Consider the following 22,663-nt stretch of genomic DNA (forward strand, 5'->3'; position numbering starts at 1 on the left):
CTTGACAGCTTGTGTTGCTAGAACAACAGAGCGATAACACACTCCAGTTTCAAATATGAGGGGAGTGCAAGTTCACGCTTCGCTTACTGGGGGAAAAGCGTAAGGAGACCTTAACTTTGAGGTCACATCACCGCCTCAGACTTCTGCTCTAGCAGCAATTAGAACTAACCTCTCTGTCACTCATTCATTCATACCATTCCCTTCCTGTTCCCTTTGTGCAGAAGGCCACCCCGACTTATCGGGTTCCTTAACAAAATGAGCCTCTGGGGCTGCTGGAAACCCGACGCTTAATGTCAGCCTGGTTCATTAGATTAGTGGTGAAACTGAAACTGGCTCACTGTTTTTCTAATATTTGCCTGCAGCCCGTATTTTATTTCAATTCAATTTCACATTTTATAATTATGCGCTTCTCAGAGATGCTCTTATCCATCATAACCAGCTGGAGGGTAAACATGAGGTCTGTCGAAAAAGCCTCCTCGACGGAGCCTCTGACGTGGCCCTTTGCAACAAGCGAGCGAACAGACGTGAGCGGGAGGCAGAGGTGGCCGCTGTGAAATGAATCCGGGGGAAATCTCTTAGGTTTTATGTGGGACGGCAGTAGGTTGATATTTCTTTAACAGCGACAGAATGCTGAAGTCATTAAAGGTCTGATGACAATCCCCATGATGGTTCAGTCATAAACCTCACTTTACCTGTTTAAATGTGGAGCCGTTTCACACGAATAATGCGATTTGTACAGGGCATAAGTCAAACCTGTGGGAATGTGTGGGTTCTCAGGCATACAGCTCATTTGTTGCTGACATGGTTTGTCTGTCTGAAATGAGTCGGAGAAGCGTATGACAGCTCAGCCGGAGGAGTTGCTCTCTGAGATGGCACAGCTGTTGTTGCGCCTACTGGGGCTCTACCTTCACGGCTCAAAAGAAAAGCTAGTTTTTTTTTTGTTTTTTTTTTACTGTGCTTTAATGTTTAGACTGCACTTCTGCCTCATATAGGCTTCTTAAATAAACTATCTTCGAGAAAATGTACATCTCAGCGGAAAACTAATCCGATATGTTTAAAGTAGGGGCTTGTGTATAGCTTCACCTTCGCTTCAATGCTACTACGGCGGAACAGCAAACTGTCAGATTTTAGAAATAAACTCGCACACCATGGTAAATAAACAGCAGATACTCTGAGAGCCACAACAGACCTTCTGCCAGAAGTTGATGTAGAAAACCTCTCTGGAGAAGTTCAAGTAGATGTTGGTGTCGTAGGCGTCGTCGCCGGCATTGGAGATGGTCAGGTTCAAAGACACGTTCTTCACTCCTCCGAGGGCAAGATGCGGTTTGCTGTACAGTCTGGTGGGAACATAAAGTAAACATTGTGCTTCAGGAAGAACTCTTCATTTAAAGAGCAGCAAGTTTTCTTATATTAACAAGGAACAAGCTTTTATTTTGATGTTATTATAAACTGTCCCCAAAGGAGATAATTTACATCTTAATTTTAAATGTATAGGCCTATGTGTAAATGTATATCGCTACATACATCCAGTTGGCTATATACACTCACTGGCCATTTATTAGGTTCACCTGTTCCCATCAGGCAATCACATGGCTGCATTTCAATGCATTTGGGCATGTAGAAGTGATCAAGACAACTTGCTGAAGTTCAAGCTTAGCATCAGGATGGGGACGAAAGGGGATTTAAGTGATTTTGAATGTGGTTGGTGGTCTGAGTATTTCAGAATCTAATGACCTACTGGGATTTTCACGCACAACCATCTCTAGGGTTTACAGAGAATGGTCCGAAAAAGAGAAAATATCCAGTGAGCAGCAGTTGTTTGGATGAAAAAGCCTTGTTGATGTGAGAGGTCAGAGAAGAATGGGCAGAGAACTGGTTGGAGATGATAAAAAGGCAACAGTGACCACTCGTTACAACCAAAGAATGCAGAATACCATCTCTGAACACGTTGAACCTTGAAGAAGATGAGCTACAGCAGCAGAAGACCACACCGGGTGCCACTCCTGTCAGCTAAGAACAGGAAACTGAGACTAGAGCTCACACAGACTCTCACACACACAACTTTGGGATGTGGTGGAATGGAAGATTTACACCATTTCAATATGGAGCAAAATCGTTGAGGAAAGTTTCCAACACCTTTTTGAAAGTATGCCAGGGGGCCCAACATTTAACTAGCAAGGTGTACCTAATAAAGTGGCTGGTGAGTGTAAATAAACTGGTATGGTATGGTATGATATGGTGTGGTAAAGAAAAAAGTGCATCAAAGGAGAATAATCAATGGATTTAGGACTGAAACAGAGAGCCTGTTGCCACGACACAAACTTTTACTAATAGTTCAGAAAGCAAAAGATACTCAATAAAAAAGAAAGGGAACTCCCTAACTACGGAAAAACATATGGATGTCCTCCAGGCATGCGTCATGGTTCCACTACCCACACCCACATGGCCTATGACGTCAGCTGGCTTCCTCAGCGCTGGAAGAAAAGTCCAAGTTAAAGAATGAATCTGAACTTTTAAAAGTTGAAGGTTTTTACCCGGAGAGGAGCAGCTTTCCACGAAGCCTCAGGTCTGCAGCGCAGTCGTCTGACAGGCAGTTCTTCTCAAACCAAGTCTGAGGAGGAAATAGTAAAGTACACAGTTAATATGACCTCATGCTCTCCACGCACTGAACACACTGACGCTGTATTCAGACTAGGGGGCAGTGTTGTGTTGTTGTTGGCGTTCAGCAGCAGATTTTTATCCAGGAAAAGCCAAAACCTCGTCTGATCTCTGCTTAAATTAGTGAGAGGAGGGTCTTTGGTAAATCATAAAAGGAAACATTAATCAAATGGTGAAGTCTGATGAATTTCAGATAAATGGATTCACTGGATGCTGACAGACGCAAATCCCTCCGTTTTTCTAGAAGCGCAGATGCTGGGGAAACACATGTGGGGCAGGTTAGGGGTGGTCGCAAAGAAAATAAATCAATCTGACTTTTTGGATTCCACTCAAGAAAAGCTAACACAGACAATAATAAGCCGGTAACCAACACCAAATCATTATTAGCCCTATTTGAGCTATTTCCTTCATTCCTTCAGCGGTCAGTGACTTTTGTTTTATATCAAGTGTGAGAGAAATTTTCACTTTCTGTCAAGCCAGTCGATGAAATCACATCTTGCTACAAAAACAAGAAGAACAGACTCTTTGTCAGAAAACCTCACACTTAAAAAAGGTTTTTGTTATTTCAACATTTTGTATACTTCATGTAAATTAATCGGGAATTCAAACAGCGATGAAAATAGTTGTCATGCATCACTGAAATGCTGCAGCTGCAACTGAATAAGCATTGTATAGATGTAACTACATCTAGGATAAACTGATTCAGTTTGAGAGTTATTGTTGACAAGACAAAATTTTCACACAAAAAGATAAAAAATAATTTTTTTCCCCCCAAAGATATGGTTATTATAATTAACAAAAACTAAACTAAAACCTGAAACAAGATTAAACACTTCTGTAAACTAAATATCCATAAAAAAAGATGATTATTGAGACCTGGACTTCTAAGCATGTGGCTTTACGTCATGTTATTATTGTAATGTGCATTCAGAACTTGTTAAACCCTAAATGGCTCTGTAGCCACAACCCTGAGCCAACTTTCATAAAAACTAAACTAAACTAAGCTCCTTATTCATCCATTTGTCTCAGGATCCAGCTGCTGGAAAACAAACGTCCACTGCAGATTACTTGAACGGATAAGTTGAATTGTCAAAATTAAGACCTCTTTTGTTGCCAGTAGTGAAAACGTCAAGGCCTGAAGCTTTCATCACCTAAACATTTGAGAGGATTTTGCTCCATATAATTTTTGTTGTTTTTTATACCTCATTCTTCACTGCCATCTTGTTTCCTTTTCTCCACCGCAGCACCGGCGTGAGCGATGGCAGGTCTCGGTCCTGGGGTCCCGACACCACGTGCTTCCCCAGGCTGTAAGCCACCTCGAAGGTGATGGCCGTGAACACCTCCTTCACGTCTTTCTGTAGAGACAACAAACACGAAGGCTGCTGTTAAAGAATCCGTCCGGCCGCAGCCACGCAGAGCCATTACAGCTGAATGTAACCTCAGAGAAATAACTGTCATGTAACTGTCTGTGCGATTATAGTAATTATACATCTTTGTCTAATTAACGCCTGGCGCACAGACTGATTGCGCTGCAGATTATCACAAGATAGAAGATAGATCTAGATAATCGGGCTCAAAAGACACAGGGTTGAAGGCAGATTTAAACGCTGTGTTAAAATTATTTGAACTGAGTTGATGACACATTTCTCGTATCCGTGACCTTTTTTTGCTTCTAGTTTCTCATATATATAAAACCGTCGCTACTTCTCAGCAAAGTGGATCCTTTTTTAAACCTGCTGGCACTGCCTCTGAAAGATATCTACCCCATCTAAGACCACAAAAGAAGTATTTGAATTGGCACAAGGCTTGGAAACAATGCAGACAGAATGAAAACAGAGAGCTTTAACGTGCTCGAATCCAGCAACTTCACGACAGCGCATGAAAGGCATACATGGGAAAAGCAGAAACTGATGATGTTTTTTTTTTTCTCCGTCTGTCTCTTACAGCTACACTCAGCTTTTTGAAGGCAACTTGGTGGGTCTGGCTCGGGGCTCGCTATCAAAAGAAAAGCTGCCGCAAAATCTCCGACAGCAACCTGTGTGCCGGTGCCCAGCTGCCCGCCAACATGAAGCCGTGCCCACAACGTCAACACGAAGGTCTTTCCGGGGGTCATTTAAGGCACTCGTTCTTTTGCGCTTTTTCTCTTTTGTCCTTTATCAGAGCGTCCAACCACCCATCCTCTTTCCTCAGGCAGGCACAGGGCCAGCCTGGGCTCAGAGCACATTTTAAATTGCCAGAGTCGAACCCACCCAACTCATCAACAGTTGAGAGAGTTACAGCAGGAAGGAGCAAACGTTAGTGCAGGACATGGATAGACAAAAACACTAGATTTGGGGCTCCCTTGGGAAACGGTGCAGCACACTGATAATGATACGGTCTTGCTGATTACATCTGAGAGATTTTAGTGAATTTCTGTTCTGTTCAGTTAGTTTGCTCTTCAGCTGACCACAAACTCTGGCTGAGCGGTATGACCATATCAGGGTATTTTTCAAAATTCTGATGGTTCACGGTATATTTTTCATGCATAATCACGTGTCCACAATATTTTCCACTGGTTGAGAGAGGAATTAATGCAGTAGATTGATGACTACGGACTATTTTACTGTGATGATGAGTAAATGATGTGGGAATCTGGGGACATTTAGCTCGGAGATTAAAAAAAAAAATAATAATTAAATGTATCAAGAAAAAGGGACAATTACGTTTTCATTTCTTTTGACATATTTATTTATATTTAAACATATTTAAACTGATATGTCTGTAATGCCAATAGCAGCGCGACCGGCTACCATAATAAGTGTAGTCTGCACGCAATTTATTTTTTTTCTCAATCCAAAAACTCCTCTCAACCAAAACAGGGAATAGAAATCTGGGACCTCTGGTCACCCTAAAAACCAAACAAATAAAAACAACCTTTTTTTGGCAGAAGTCCTTTCCTTCTACGCTTCATTTTTCGGACCTTTCCATCTTCACCACGCCTCACAGTGACCTCACCAAACACATCGGTACATAAAAAATATCGGTATTCGGTATGAACCGGCATACCGCCCAGCCCTACCACGGACCATGGATCAGGTTGATTTTGAACAATTTCGTCCATTAATTCATTTACATCTCGAAACTGCTTGTTTTATTCACATTTGATTTCAGTGGCCCGACCAGTGAATTCTGAGGGTATCTGCATTACGATTCGAGGTAAATGTCCCTTCACAGTGCTAACATGTTGTCCAGGACAAGACTAAAAAGGCTGGTTATAATTTATGCTGCCTTTAAAAGTTTGGCATGTCCCCGCAAGTAGTTACCGTGATCCGCCCCATTTTGTGGTATTGACGTATATCGACCGTGTAACTGAAAATATCTGATACGGTCGAGTTGAAGAGTTGAGTGACATGATCACTGATGTTTACAGAAATGATGGAGGTCAAGTAATTTAATGCCATGTCTGAGAAAAGTATTGCTATTTCTCACGACCTCAACCTTTTATTAGGCCCTTGCATTTCCGACATGAACTTACCCGTCAGTAGCTCATTAAACTAAAAGCCTCTGTGGCTTCTACGGCCTTCTCACGACTTCAGGCTAATTTTACCACTTAAATGTCAGCCAAATTTGTTTATATGACTTCCTATTTCATGACCTGAAGCTCACAAGTTCCATTTGAAGACAGCAGCTTTTCATTCACCGCGTTCCCAATTAGTTCATCATCCAAATATTTCCAAATGGACCAACTGACCAGACTGGCATTTCTATAGCAGACGTATACAATTAAACATTTGGAGAATAATTTCTGACAAATGGCCAACTGGTTTATTAACGTTTCAGCTCCGAATGACAATATTTGATTGATATTTGATTTGGTTCACCTCACAAAATTGCAATTCACGCATCTCTGGGCTTACAGAGGTGGCATTGTTCTAGTAGCACGTCGGCTCTGCTGGGAGGTAACATGACAAAACTAGTCAGTGCAAGATGAGTGCTGCCATGCTGTGCAATTAAAGCAGAAAGCTTGAAGTGACCCCTGTCCGCTGGCCGCTGGGTGAACTGACCCCCTGGGAGACGACTGTTTGGGCCTTCAGTCCCAAATTCCCAACGCTTATCTCACATTTTCAAAGCCACTGGGGAACCGGAACGAACGCAATGCCTTTAAATAAACTTGACGGTTTTTGCGCTTTTTCATGGTGAAAATGAACATTTATGCAGAAATAAACTGCCATAATGTTTCCATTTTCCTTGGTGCCGTGGAGGGATTTCCACTTCTTTTTTTAACAGGGCATCTATTATTGTGCAGGTATAGGATCACTTTCTCCTTGGAACACAGGAACCAAAGACTGCTAATTAACTGGAGAGCTCCCAAGACTCTCAGCATGCTCACAGTAGAAGCGTGTTCGGTAACACTTGGCCTAAGCTTTTAATATCCCTTTATCACCGCTGCCAATTGCCCCACCTGAGTCCGCACCCCTGCTCGGGTCATTTGCTCCCACCTGATCCCCGCTTTAATTCCTGTATTTATGGAACAGAGGGAGTTCCTGAGCTCCAGTTGAGAAAGACACCGGCTAGTGTTAACTGCCTGCTACCTATAATTTTATGGAACAACTGTTCCTTACATGCTGGCGAAGTTCAGAAGGAGTAAGACTGTCACAGGCCATTCTCCACTCAACAGACTGGCACTGTGTTAATCCTCATTCAGACGCAGAAGCCGCAGGGTGCGTCTCTGGTCTCTGAGCGAATAAAGCGGTGGAATGGGTGGAATTTTTTTTTCATTTTTGAAAGCCAGTAACCAAAGTTTTTACCTCTCTTTATACAGGTCTACATTGTCCCACGTTTGCTGGGTTTACAGTGAACGGTTGCTTTTAGCTGAAAAAATGGACCTTGAGTCAACGGGCCTTGCAGACTCATTGAGTCTTGTCACAGACGTATATTTCAACAGTCTTATCTAACACAAAACTATTTTGGAAGATCATTGTTTCCTACTTTATAGTAAGTCTCTACGGTTTACGGGAGGGTTGTGTTTGCATTGTTCTTGACCTTTAAATAAGTTGTTAAGAGGTTGAAACAGGACTGGCATTGTTCTCGTCAATGGCTGTTTCCACCACTTGGAAAGACAAATGTCGTCTCCGAATGTAGGCGTTGAAAGGGCGTGGATGTCTTCTTCCTACATAGCTAGCCAATCCAAAAATTACCAATAGACAAATGTGCACACAAACTGAATTAAACTCGAATGAGATGGACGCAGCTCTACAGATTGTTTTTAGCCGATAATACTCATTACTGTAGCTTTATATGTGTAATATGGATAAATGACAAACGACAAATGTCCAGTTCTCAGGCAGTTTTTATGTCGTGAAACTGAAAAATTCTCTTTTTGCAGTTTGCATCTTTCAACAAGGTGAATGGTTTTTTCAGACTGCCTCCTTGGAGACCGCCTGTAAAAAAACGCAAATATCCCTCACGGTCGCTTATAAATAGTCGAAACCTCTCATCATCCCATGGACAACATTAATTATTAAGGTTTCCAGTCACTGCTGCGGGGATGCCAGAAAACTCGGAGAGGAGCTGCTGACCAGCGGGACCCGCCATAACTGTAAATTCTCAGCTATAGCACGAAAATCTCAATGTTGCAACAGTTCTGTTTTTCTTTTCATTTTTTTAAGACCCGCTTGATACAAAATCCCCCCCCCCCCCTAAATATTCATATGTTTAATTCGCAGCGTACAGGTGGGCTTGCCATGCTGCATGTTTTGAAAGAAAACACCTTGGGGTTAACCGAGAACACTACCTCACCCCTGGAGCAAGGTGTCTGCCAATCTCCATACTTTATGTTCACACTCAGGACCCATTAATTATGTACACTGGGTTTAACTTACACCTTACCAACCATTATTTCTCCTTGCCTTCTCTCTCTGCTGCCTGGATTAATTCCCACACATCCATAAAGCATGTTTACTATTAAGCATACATGATTTAGGAGCATAACGGTGCATATTTCAACTCCAGCAGATGTGCATCACAAGAACACTGTACTCTAGCGTTGCGAGCACTGATTCTCACATGTTAATCTGATCACGGAGATGGCAGCACACCAAGCTGCCTCCGCTCTCCTCTCCCTCTCCGTGCTCACCACTGTGGGAGCGGTGGGGTTGACGTCAGGCTGCGCGAGGCTCTGATCTTCGGTTTAAACACCTCACGCTTGGCTGAGACGCACAAGAGCTCCTATCTCAGCCAAACCAGCTCCTCAGAAAGCATATAGTCCGGTCATGGGAAGTCTTCATTAACTTGTGCAGGAAAAAAAAAAAAAAAACGCGGACGCAGCACTCCTTTTTAGGACAATTGATGTTGGAGCGGCTTGTAGGCAATCTTAGTTTAAATGGAAAAAGCTTTTCAGTTACGTGATGAATGGATCCAGGCTGTCAAAGGGCAGCGCTACGTGTGTATACGGAGAAGCCATGAGGCAACTCGAATGTGAAATTATTTACAGTAATGTCCGCAGCATATGGAAGACATGCACTCAAACAGCTCATCTCCATGTATCAAAGTCAGACACTTAGCGAAACTTTTAGTGACTACGGGTCAAACTAGAGCAGCTGCTCAGCTCAGAATAGGTTAGCAGATGTTGGGGGGGCCTCGAATGACAAACTGCGTAGGAGTAGAAAGGAGTGCTGTCCAATTGTTCTAGCTAGAAAAGACTCAAGTAGACACAACTTCATTTGTGTCTCAGACGAGCGCCTGCTCAAGCATGCGATGTCACGTAGTTCCTTGGAAGGGCACGCACCCTTTTTAATCCTTAAAACCAAAGCCATAAATCATCAGATTTAACAGAATTTCTTCTTTAGTTTGATTGATCTGCTATGAGCTTCACTCACATCAAAGAAACACCATCTACATCCTGTTAAAATTCCCCAAGGAGCACTTCCCGAAGCTCACACACTGCTGTTTTCAGTGGCAGGATGTTATTTAAAAAATTAAATAACTTCCTCCAAGGACACCGTCAAGGACATGTAAGTGAGAACGAGCACAGCAGCCCGGTCGCTTCTTTCTGCTGGGATCTTTATGTGAATTTCCAGTTGCTGGTTGAAACCTGATTGTTTTGTTGTATATGCTCTCCATTGTGCTCATGTCGGTTTGCAATTTCAAAAGACATTTTTCTGTGTCTTGTAATCTTTTCTTTTTTTTTAAGTTTAGTTTACATATTTCCAGCTTGAGATATAAACTGCACCATCTGCATATTACTTCAAAATCAAATTTCTTTCATTCGTCCGGGCGCGATGTTTCTGCTCTTGAAGAAAAATCATTATTTTATTCTTCACACAAAAGATAAATAAGAACGACAAAAGAACATCTGTGAGAAGCATTTAGATTTTTACCTGATCAAAGCTCCGATATGTGTACAAACAAGTTTCTAGCTCTGACTAACGGTTCAGGGCATGCGGTGAAGTTGCCTTGCCAGCGCTCCCCTCACTGTGAATTATAGGAAAAATATTTACAGGGTGGAAACGACACAACTGAGAGCAGTGAACCAAAAGTTGCCACAAGGGCGCGGGCGGTAAAACCGAAACAACGATCTGAACGACAAACTGCAGTTTCATGTGGGTTCATCTCGATGAACAGCTCAGCTCACACCTTACATTGCTATCAGATTTTTTAACCACAAAAAACATGTGTACCGTGTCACCACTTGCCTATCATCAGAAATGTTAACAATTGCTTATTTATAGACAGTCACAGAAAAAAAAAAACATTAGGATGGAAATGACACAAACAATTGTTGGGGCCAAAAACCGAGCTATGCGAGCGAACAAAACAATGAGCAGCTCGGAAAAACTCAAGGAAAATGCAGAATCAACTGATATTTTTTCTAAGGTCATTATTATGAACAGCTGAGTGCTTAATTATTCTTTCCGCTGATTCTTGCCTATCAGTTTTAGGCAAGAATGTCCGAATCAGGAGAACTTCAACATGTTTTTTTACGATCCGTGCGGTTCACAAGAGTTCAAATGCAACAAAAAGACAAAAAAAAAGACGAAAAAAAAGCCTGTTTCACTTTCATCCTGTCCAAAAGCGAATGAGTAATCTAAAAATGCCAGACAACCAGTCACACCAAATATACGCAGTACACTCATGAAAGCTGTTCCCATTCAACATGAGCCATGTTTACTCCAACCACTGGGAAAATATTTCAGTCTGTCTGATGTTAGCAGTGGAGGCGGTGATTCTCAGAGGCCGGTCCGGCTTCAGGCACCGACCTGATAAATCACAGGCAACCTGCGCCGAAAACGAGAAGCAAATCAAACAGGAGAGGTCAGAGTTCACTGTACGTTGTGTCCAGGACAAAAAGCAAACACGAGAGCAGCGTTGCAACTTGAGCAACAGTTCTGCTTATTTACGCTGACTCAGTTCTGTAGTGAAAACAAATTGGGGGATTGTATGGGGTCGTACAGTTACGGTAATTAGGGGTAAATAGTGCTTTCAGTAAACAGGAGTGGCCTTGCGTAAAATGTCTGACCTTTCGCACGAATACACTGGAACTCCTTCTGACTGTCACCGGACTGTGCCACTTGGACTAGATGGAAAAAGGAGTGTCCCTCTTTCACACCAGACTCATTTTTCATGTCCAGATCTTAACCTATGCTCTCCATTCCTCCTCGTTCTTTCGCCACCTCCTTCTCTAACGATCGCTGTCGCACGTTTTCCGACATTACACATTCTTCTCCGCGTGGAGACATGAACCAACCGAATCTTTACCTACAGCAAACGCAGAGTGCTCCTAGATGCGCCGGTTGTGATGTTGCAACATCCCCCATGGGGCAACTCATATTTCCTCCAGACGGAAGCTGACAAGTACCATCACTTGCAAATGAGAGGAAACATATACCATCTGCACTGTCATACATGAGGCAACATCATGAACAACAAGGTCTCAACACAGAGAGAGCAATCATTTGTGCAGCGCTCGCTACTGAGAAACCTTTTCCAACACCTCTCTGCTCCGGGCTCAGATACGAGGACATACATCTCGTCTTCAGCAGCCCAAGAGCATTGAATTTATTGCCTTTTTAAACGTTGTTCGCGTAAACACAAATTACAGGAAACTTTTACAGTCTTGCGTGCATCATGAAGAAGGCATTCAACATTTGACCCTTGGACAGTTAAAGCCACAGCTGGGATTTATAAAGCAGGAGAGAGAAAGGTGCCTCACTTCCCCAGTGGAAATTGGCAGATGGAATTGGTTTACTGCTCAAACACACCAAATTCATCAGTGTGTTATTTTTAATGCATTCTCTCAACAACAACTTGATTTCACGCCAATGAGCCAGCCACCTATAAATACACAGATGTGCTCCCTCCATATTTCAGTTCCTCCTCACACGGTTCCCACATAGTGATATTTCTCAACACTTTTTTTTTTCCAGTCACTTCGCGAGCAAGACGTTAATACTGTCGAAATGACCCCGAAGCTGCAGCAGTGGAAATTTAGCAGCAACAGGAGCACCAGGAGCAGATTAGCCGCGTTATACCTTCTCCTTCATTCCTCGAATTCTCAACTCAAGAGTTCCCGTCGCTCTACCTCTAACCCCTGCCGGAACTCTATTGTAACTGGACTGCCGGGTCTGGAGTCACCACAAGGACAGAACCGAATAAGCAAAACAAACATGGTGCTCAAAAAAAAAAAAAAAAAAAAAAAGATAGAGAGGAATCCAAAAGAGATCCTTTTAAGGAAGCAGCTTTGGGTCTTGTGAACTCAAACTGAAACAAGGTGGACTCAGTCAGTCTGTATTATGTTTTCAAGCAATAATGGGAAAGACGATGCCGTGTTAAGAAGAAAGGAATGCTCCTGGACAAGTGAGATAATACCTGTGTCCAAATTCCTCTATTGTTCCGTCCACAGTTCACTGTCAAGGGAAAATATTGATTTTCTTTTCAGTTTATCAGTCATCAGTTTGTGGCGACTAGTAAAGTGTCACGTAACTGTACTTGACTCATCCAGTAAAGCTTGGCATGGTTTTATTGTGGGATTTCCTCTTGCTTTTAAATAGTGGATGGCAGATATCCTTGAAACCGGGAATGATTTCAGAGTTTTATAATGCTCAGTTGAACTACGTTCAAATACGAGCATCAAATCTATTTCTGAATATTGTTTCTGTTTGACAGGAACAAAAAACATCTGAAGACTTCCTGTCTTCTGCAATTAACTTCCTTCAAGATCCAGATAGAAGTGTTGTGCATAAACAGGAAACTTCTTATCTGCACAGTTGATCGTGTTATTGCTGACATAGTGTGAAAATGCAAGGAAAAAAAAACATCTTGAGGACTCTTGAGTGTGAAGTAAAGTAATGATTTCTGTGTCTTGGTATGGCCGTTGAATGATACAAAACTGTGGTGACATTCGCTCTCAGGAGAAAGTCTCAGGAGAAAACATCCCCCCCCGAGAGATGAGATACCAGCGGGGAGGAGCAGCTCTGTATTTAAAATGTCGTTTCAGTGTTTGTGAGTGCGTTTGAGTCTGCTCCATCCTGGTGATAGAGGAGGTCTCCAGATGCTTCCTGCAGCTGATTTCAACACCGTGCATGAATCTGGGGTACTTTTACTTCACTGTTATTGTTGGAACCATTGTTTTTAGACAAAGGCCTGATAAAACCGCAGCACGCAAACACGGGCTTGTCAAAGTCCCCGATCAGGGTAGGTCTCTGCAGGGCACTAGCAACACATGCACATTATATATATTTGTTCCATTTCCTTTGAGGTGGATCCGGACCATTTATACGGGAAGCAGAATTTAATGCTGCACGTATTAACAAATGGGTCAAGTAGTGGGAAATGATAACCCCTGCATCAGAGGCAGCTTTTAGGATTCAGCACACATGCAGACTGAACTCCCCGTATACTTATACTGTATGTTTCCTCTGCAGTGGAAGTGGGAACCACGGTAAGAGCAACTCCTTCATTGTGGTCAGACTTGGCCACCCATTATGTTTCCTTGCGGTGGCATCGTGTGGCAGCAACGCGGCCAAAAGACTGCAGAAACATTTTACCCAGCATGCTTGGCTGCCAAAATCAACAAATCGTCAAATCTTCCCAACCTTTGGTCGGTTTTCGATAGGAGTAGCAACGATGGATTTACTACGGAAACAACACAGAAGTCTAATGAGCGGCCATACCAAAAATAATACTTCACTCGCAGAACAACTTGCATGACGCAGAGGAACTTCATGAGAACTTGTTTTACTACAACAAAAGTCTGCTGGCTGAGTGCTCCTGAAAGCTGGAGAACGCACTGTCTAACCTTCATTCATGTTGGCACGACCATGTAGGGAAATCCTGACAAAAACGTTACTCTGAGCTAAAATTAGTCTGAATAGCTCTTCTTTCGTAAATGCTATTAACACTAATACTGGAAAAGCATTCAGCTCTTATTTATATAATAGTGTCTATGAAAATTTCCACTTGATTTACTATCATAGTGCACAGCTCCTTTTTTTATTATTATATTCTTTATAAATAGGTGCTTGACCTGATGTCAGGAGTAATAGACGACAGCTGGATTTGATTACCTTCCTGCTATATACTTTCATTGTATCACGTCTCTTGGCCCGAGCTAAATGAAACAGGGGCAACGGCATCAAGGGATTTACGCGTTCCTGTTGAAGTGGCAGACAAAGCAGACAGTGTGGCAGCCGCTCTGGGTTTCCACGTGCCAGACACTTCTCAGGCTCCGGGAGTTTTGACGTACAGGAGACTTGTTGGGATGCAGCGGCAGGAACTCCTGCCTCGCCTTGCTCTTCTAAGCTTCCTGTTTGTCTGCGGAGTGCAGACTTGGGTCAGACGGTAAACGCAGAGGATTTCTCACATTTGTTTCGACTTACTTTTGGGGGGGGGGTTTAGATGATTTCACTGCAGAATGCACTTCTAATATAATCTGGTAATCTGTCAGTCACAGTAAACTACCTCATATCTGTCAGTTACTTCACTTCCTATCAGCCACAACTCACTATCAGCATCTAGCAAAGTAAAACCAACGACAAAAATATATTTTTTAAAAGAAAGTAATAATAGTGTTTGTGTATTGTTTGGTTATAAGTCAAATGAACTCTTCATCAGAGTGAGAAACATGGGTAACTCAGGCTTCAATTAATAATTATTTTATTTTTTATTGCATATTAATAAAGAAAAATATAAAATGGTATTCGGTTCAATATTGCAAAAAAAAAAAGTATTTTGACATTTCTTTCTTAAATTTTACTTCTTCACTACTTTACTTCTCCTGTAATAACTGTTTTGTTATGTGAGCAGAGCTGATGCTACATCAGTGCAGTTCATAAGAAGAACCAGTCCTTCACTTGAGAGACATGAAACACTGGGGAAGCTACAGTTTCCAGTGTTTCAAACTAATTATATCATGTAAATGACGAATCTGGCCAATGAAACTTAGCCAAATGGGAAATGAATGAGCTACAGAATGATGCTAACAGGCAGGCAAACAGGCAAAACATTACCTCCTTTACACATCATCTGGTTCCTTCTGTAACTTCATAGAACCTCATGGGTTTATCTACACGGCCTGTAAATCTCATGCATTGTATTGCTCAAATTCCACACACCAGCACTATCAAGATTTCCATTCAGTCACATGAGACCGGAAAGGGCCTCAGTGCATTTATTTTTGACAGATAGACGTTCATCCTGTGGATGCCTCAATAATAACTGCAGCCACCAGAGCAAAGTTTGATGGACCTTTAAATACTCCTGCGGTGCCAAGCAAATGTTGGGAGGACATGAAATATAGGGCACGGTGTAATATAGGCCAGGGGAAAGGGGGCCAGGCGGGATGCTTTACAAGCTAAATTAAACAGACAACTGTTACAGGCAGGGCTTTAGCTGCCTATTATAGCTCCTCCTTGGAGACGCCGATGCTAAACAACACTACACATGACCACAAATGGAACTGATTCTTGGCACAGTTTCAAGGTCCACGTGCGCCCCGCGGTAAATGGGGCTGCTGGAGTAAAAACACGTATGGTGATGGATAAACTGCCAAAGACGTAAACGCAGAAGATGTGCAGAACATCTAACAAAGGGACAGTTAGCAGAGCACTTCACTCCGACAACCGATAAATCAGTCCAAGGACCAAACAGTTTTAGGGATTTGTCTGGTTGCTTTCAGGACAATGAATAATGACTGCTTTACAGTGTATAGTAAGCTACCTGTATATCACACAGCGATGTTGAAATAACACCTGCCCCACTTTAAATCTGACATTCACATCAACTGCAGACACACAGAAGATGCTATAATGCAAAAGATGATGCCTTCCAGGCTAATGGTATGGAATGACAGCCACTGGCATTACTTTGCTATAAGTACATTACAAAACTCACTCACCAGTCCCATGTAGCTGGTATAAAATAAGACTGTAGATAATATTAATAACTAATTTATTACCTAATGGGATCCTTGGGACAAGAAAATCTGAGTAAAGCCCTGCACAACGCTTGCTAAAACATTGCTGGATTATTACTTGATCGCGCTGATCATTTTTTTGAAGGAAGTTTTGCCAGATGGCACAAGATTAAGGTTGTGAACTAAAACGTTATTTTCTCATGATTTGTTTCTTTGAAAAATAATATTTATTGTCAGAATGCTTGGAAGACATGCGGCGTATAAAAAATGGGAGAAAAATATTAAGTTTGGCGACTATGGGACAAATGATTCGGAAAGAATAGGCTGTGCTGGCCTTCTCATTTCTGGATGACCTTTGTGTCGTAATAATTGTTAAATGTTAGTTTTCCGTTCCTTCTTCTTCTATAGTGCGTTTCTTATCATGCACATCCAACATATAAAGAGCCGTGATGGTGGTTCTTGCCTCGGGTATTTGCATTGTTTCCCATAAAGTTTAATTCCAGAGGCATTCCTTTTGTAAGAGAATAATTCTATCCAAACATTCGAGCTATTTTACAACTTGGCACAGGGAGCTGAGAAACTGCTACAAAACATGGCAAAACAGTACCAAATGACTTTCCCGAACACACCAAACTGAAGAATTCCTGCTCAAAGTTGGTGGTTCTCTTGTTAAATGAGTCATTTCCATGTCAAGCTCAGCACCTCTGATCATCTGAACCTCTAATCATCCATCAGTCGTCAGGACTGCGTTCCCCCTCCTTAAATGTGAGGTACAATTCAAGTGAAAGCCGTTTATTTAGCTAAAAATAACCAAACAAAGACCATCTGGAGCGCTGGCATGCCGTAAGTCGATGCCAATGAAAACACATTTAAAGTGATCAACATGAAAGTCTTGCATAATTTCAGAAGGAATTACTCCTGAAACACCGAAGCATTAGCTTCTGTACTCCATGCTCTCTGAATAACTCTGCTCTGCCCTTTTGCTCTCCATGCGCACCATGATTTACCGAGTGACAAGTCCGGCTTCTCACTCGATCTCAGACGCAGAAAACTAAGCCTACGCTACATAGAACAAACATTAGCTGTTATTAAGTTTTGCTGTTAACTGAGGTCATTTAAGATGAAGTGTAACGTCAACAAATGGGGGTCGACAGATGGTCAGAGTGGTTCCAAACGTGAGAGCGGCTCAGAATAGCTCGTGGCCTGCTTCCACCGGCCCTCATGCATCAGGGCTTGAGCAATCAACCCTGACGTGAGGGTTTTCCATCAGCAGCGCCAGCATGCAGTTCCAGTTGACACAACAGCAGCCTGGCTCCCTGCTGTTAGTCTAGTCTCAGCCCTGTGTTTTCACTGTATGTTTTAGCCGAGAGAAGCGTGGGGCGGGGGCCTCCAATCTACCACCACCCTCGAGGAAGTAGTCCAGCAAACCAGCTGGTTCCCATTAGCATACCTCTTCTGGGGAAGAGGAGGACTGGCTCGTATGGGCAGACACACGAGGAAGATAAATGATGCGATTGGTCAAGAAGACTAGACTGTCTTTCAGAGTGGAGCCACATCACTTCTGATTATGGTGATTCCTTCTCAAGCCCTCTCAAGGTTTTACCAAACACATAATCCGTGATGAGAAAGATCTGACAGTGGACAGCTGTCACACAAAGTCCCAATCTTTGCCCCTTTACTTTTCATTCAAATTTAAGGTCATTCAATCGGTAAACAGTCTGTCTGTGAGGCTGTAATTTGGCCTCCACACCTTTGCAGCTCTGTGTGGCTTTCTGGTAATCTGCTTTTTGCTGATGAGCAGGTGGGGTTAAAAACAAAAAGCAGCCCCAAAAGGCACTTATCACTTATGCCAAAGGAATCGTTTAAGTGTGAGCAACACCCTTGCAGCATATGTCTTCGTCTAAAGAGACAGAGGAGAAAATAAATACCACTCTAATATGAGGCTAGAGCCAGAAGACATTTAGCATAAAGGCTGCAAAAAAGATTGGAAACAGGAAGCACAGTCTCACCTGGAGGTAACAAATCTTCCCAACGTCGCTAAGGCTGTGTTCAGACCGTCAGAAGCCCTGTTACCCATTGGCAACTTCAAAGTGTGATTTCATCCAGCGACTTTAGTGCCTGAGCTAAGCACAAAGAGCTGCAACACAGAGCCGGTCCCTGAAGTAACATCTGCCCTGATGGATGGCACTTAAGGTACGAGTGTGTTTACCTCACGGCTCCAGAGATGCCACAGATACGTGGCGTAACTCACTCGCCCACCCACAAACCCAGAGATGCCTGGTTCAAGTGTTGAAATGTCCTATTTACTCCAGGCAGAAGCACTACTTCACGTTGCTATGTGTGTTGAAACGTTGATGGAAAGAAGTGAAAATTAAGCTTGAAATGCTGGATTCTCCCAATGCGTGAAACTATCCAGGTTTATTCAGGGGCCTGGGTAAACACGCGCTGAACGTACCTCGATAGCTGTGATGTGCTTTTTGTGCGTTGGACAGAGGGTCCTGTGTGCCGTGTGTGCGCTCGTTACACTCTGAACAGTTGAAGGAAGAGCGGCACTCGTGGTAATGACAGCCCCCCTCAGCTGGCAGCTCTGCCTCCCACAGTGAAAGCGCCTGGAGAGCGCCGTTAAGAATGCCAGTGAAATTTACAGGCCTGCACTGGGCCTCCACATTAGAAGAGGGGAAACACGGACGGTGCCCTCAGGACGAGGACCCTCTCCGCGGCAGCAAGACTAAATCACAGAGGAACACAATAGAGGGACTATGCGATGACAAAGGAGACTCTGTTTCCTGTTTCTGTCAGTTTCTGCAGACGCGCACCATGGTCTCAGGAACCATAAAGCGCCCGACTGTTACCTTTAACCTAAACCAGCGGGGTGACACAAATAGCTTCTCAGCAGATGCCTGTTAATCCACAGCCTTCAGCCACAGCGGCCAATACTTTCACCGCGATGAGTTATGGAGGGGCATTGCTCTGTCTTGACATTAAAATCCATCTCGTGTTTTAATCCGTCTAAACATTTTTAGCTGGAAAAAGTCCTTTGAAGCTCCCACCAAAAGCTACATAAGTAAATAAATAAAGAAGAAAAATAGGCCACAAAAGCAAATGGCTCATATCACAAATCAACACTGCAGGGTGAGGGTGCTTAATGTCATGGGAAAGTTACTGAGAGATCAACTGAGGACGTGATCAGTGCATGGACAACCCAGGACAAACACAGCCAAGCAGCCATGCAGTTCAAACCTACCTTGACGTAAGCGGTGTAGCGCTGGCACTCCTCTCTGTTGATGTCCAGGCTGAGCTGCTGGCTCATCTGGCTGATCTGAGACCCGCTCTGAGTGAAGTAGACCCGGGACGGCTGGCTCTTCTGCCGCTTGTCCGCGTCGGCCGTCAGGTTGTAGAGCAACTCTGAGGAGGAAGAGGCAGAAGCGCCTGTTAACACATAACAGCAGCTGACAGCGATGGCGCTCTGAGTGAAGAAACACTTGAAGTATGCAGGGTTTTGGCTTCTGGTAATTGCCATTAAAACTTGGGGAAAAAAATAAATGATCGCAGTCCAATTAAGTGAGAGGGAAGGATGGAACATTTCTCGGTCAGATCACTGGATATTACTTCAACTTAACAAGAGCTCTTTGTTCGCTGTTCTTTAATGAAAACAGTAGGATTATGACGGCGTAGGTTTGCTTGCTGCTGGCTGGCTCACTGGCTTTCAACAGTCACGAAGGTTCGTTACGCGCAAGGAATTTAAATACAAATTTGAACAACATTTCACAAAAACCAGACTTTCGTCCTGACATTTTAAATAGTTTACCGAGAACTGACACCAGGATTGACAAAAAATGGAAGGAATTTTCCAGCCGGTGGGGCACAAAACTAATAATACCGTGAAAGAAAACTTGCTAATGACAACATTCCTGCAGGTTCCACGCCTGACTTTAATGGCGTTGGGGCACAGGACAACGTCAAACCTTTTTAGAATTTATAATTCAGTCAAACATTACTAACGTTTCCGTTTCGTTGGCCACTCCAACTCCGTTCCTGTCTATGAATCAGCCTCATTCTGTAGTAAGAGGGTGTCGTTCTGGTAAAACAGTGGGAGGGGTGGCAAACACACCCTAGTTGGACCAAAGAGTACTGTTTTTGTCATCCAACAGGGGGAAGGCCATGATCTCACTCCAGAGTAGGCAAAGGAAGGTTTCATTATGAGAGTCACCAAACACATGGCGCTGCACTTTCCGTGGCGTTCGCCAGACGGCTAAACAGAGCGGCTTTATTCCTGAGAGCCAGGACAGAGTCATTATGTAACGACAGGGCTCCTGCTCCCCTGGGGAGGAGGAGGAGGAGGAGAAGGAGTGGGAGGGCGGGGGGTTATTGTGAATGACCACACCCAAACACTGGAACAGTGCTGCACCTCAGCTCTCAACAGACACCGCACCCAAGAGCCAATGACCGAAGGGTAATCCATCGGCCATGCTGAGATGCAGCCGCGGGCCAAAGGCTGCGGCTAGTCGGCATGATCGTGTTTACATATTTCCCATATTTAATTGACCACTAATAGTTCAAGGAGTATGATTTTCACTTTCTCACAGCACAGAATGACCAGAATATGTCTGCAGGGGTTTGATGGGGACACTGATCGACACCAACGACACATACTTGCTCAGATTTATTACCTCTTAGATGACGACAAGATGCGCTAGCTGACACAACAGATTAAATTAAAAGTTTTAGAGGTTGTGCATTTTTTGGGTTAGCAGAGAGCAAGGCTAGCTTTTCCCCTAATCACATCTCATCTCCTGCTACCGCTTATCCTCACTAGGGTCGCTGTCATCGGGCAAGAAGCAAGGTAGACCTCGGACAGGTCGCCAGTCTGTCGTGGAGACAAACAACCATTCGCACTCTTCACATTCACACCTAGAGTCAATTTAGAATCACCAATTAACCTAAGGGTTAACAAGGTGGGAGGAAATTCACACAGACACAGAGACAATGTTTCCATAATCTTCCATTTTTAACACTAAGCTAGTCGCCTCTTTTCTCTACTTTCATACTTCCTACAAAGACATATGAGTGTTATAAATCTGTGTTTGGCTAACTGTCTGGCCAGTTTAACTGGTGAGGAAAAAAGGTCAACAAGATCCATCACCTATTTGGCCAGGAAGCTGTCTTCCCCGGAAGCGCAGGCAGACAGTGACGTTGAAGCAGTTTATGTTCTGGTGGCCCTCGTGGCACTGCGGCACGGAGATGTTGATGGAGACGGGCAAGAAGATGGACACATCCACCGTAATGACAGGCCGGGACCTGCGACCACATGAACCGACACACCAGAACACAGTGTGGGAGAGAGAGTGAGCGTTACAACAACTCAGAAATTTACATTTGCTACCAAAACAGATACTGCAGCATTTACTCACCTAAGCAGCACAACGCTGTCTGACATGAAAGCTCCGATGGTGACGTCTGCGACAGAAACAATGAACATTCTTAAAGAAGATGTGACATTAATGCAACATTAGCCGCACTTTGACACCTGCGAATCCAAAACAATGCACAGAGGACTTTAACTGTCATGCTGGCTCAGTCTGACTGTCAGCTGTGGAATGCAGTAAACAAGATGCCTCTATCACGAGTCTGAAACTCTGCTATTGCCTGAGAACAAGAGGCAAAAAAAAAAACAAGAGGGGGGAAAAACTATTTAGCAATGTCTTTATTTTCCATTTGATGTTATTCTTCACTTTTTGTTTTCCTGACGTGGTTAGGAAAATCTGGTCCATCCCTACCTGCGTATCCATTGCCATCCATGTCCACATTGCCAGAGATGGACTGGCCAAACATCTGCAGACCAGGGTTTACACTGCGCCCAGACAGTTTCTGGAACAGAGGATGCCAGCCTTTAAATAACACATGCGAGCGAGGGGGGGTGGAAAGAAAGCAGCACAGTGTGGGATTTGTTTTCTTTAATTATTTTTTTTCTCTGCGACTGTTTTTACATCGGCAAATGATCAAATTAATGTGCGTGGGATGGGGTTGGGGTGGGGAGGTCTGTGATAACAGCAGGAACGAAAGGGCAAGTTGACATGACGTGGAGATGTGTTTATGAAGCAATCAGGTGTTTAAAACCTTGTTAAAATCTTGAAAGTTTCGGTCTAATTTAAGCATCCGTTGTGGGGACGTGTGGTTGGCCTTACAAAATGGGAAGAGCAAAATGTACTGAAACTCGGGTAGGAGGATAAATAGCATGTGAGGTCACGCTTTTTCTTTCAGTGACATAAAAGGTCATTCTTCAAAAACAGAACTATTATATTTTGACACAAAGTAGTGAGGATTAACTGCTTCATGTGGCCATTAACCTTTACATACTGTCCATGTATGTATTTAAATTCAAATTTGACCCGTTTTGACATTTGACAGCAGGTAAAGTTTTATTCTTTTAGCCTGAATTTTGATGACTTTTCCTAAAGTGGCTGGAAATACACAAAAATAAAATATTATTTTTATCTTGAAACATAACGGGCATGTATTTTTCTTTATTTACAACATGCAAGGGTTAAATGAGTGTTTATTTTCAGAACTGGTTGTGCCTTGCTCAGGGATGTGTGGTGCAAAAGTTACACAACC

The 22,663-nt window shown here is 43.2% G+C and overlaps 1 protein-coding gene across 1 annotated transcript in view; it reads right to left on the minus strand.

Annotated features, from left to right (window-relative positions):
• The window catches only part of itga9 (integrin, alpha 9), a 48,166-nt gene that overhangs the window by 13,336 nt on the left and 12,167 nt on the right, over window positions 1-22,663 (minus strand). Inside the window, exons 12-18 of the mRNA XM_047603520.1 lie at window positions 21,826-21,916; window positions 21,460-21,505; window positions 21,192-21,346; window positions 19,293-19,453; window positions 3,861-4,013; window positions 2,535-2,611; window positions 1,190-1,337 (exon numbers count right to left, since the gene is read on the minus strand). Coding sequence (XP_047459476.1) covers window positions 1,190-1,337; window positions 2,535-2,611; window positions 3,861-4,013; window positions 19,293-19,453; window positions 21,192-21,346; window positions 21,460-21,505; window positions 21,826-21,916 — 831 coding nt within the window. The remainder of the gene's footprint in view (window positions 1-1,189; window positions 1,338-2,534; window positions 2,612-3,860; window positions 4,014-19,292; window positions 19,454-21,191; window positions 21,347-21,459; window positions 21,506-21,825; window positions 21,917-22,663) is intronic.

Source organism: Mugil cephalus, chromosome 13 (genome assembly GCF_022458985.1).
Source record: "Mugil cephalus isolate CIBA_MC_2020 chromosome 13, CIBA_Mcephalus_1.1, whole genome shotgun sequence".
In the NCBI taxonomy this organism is placed as follows: domain Eukaryota; kingdom Metazoa; phylum Chordata; class Actinopteri; order Mugiliformes; family Mugilidae; genus Mugil; species Mugil cephalus.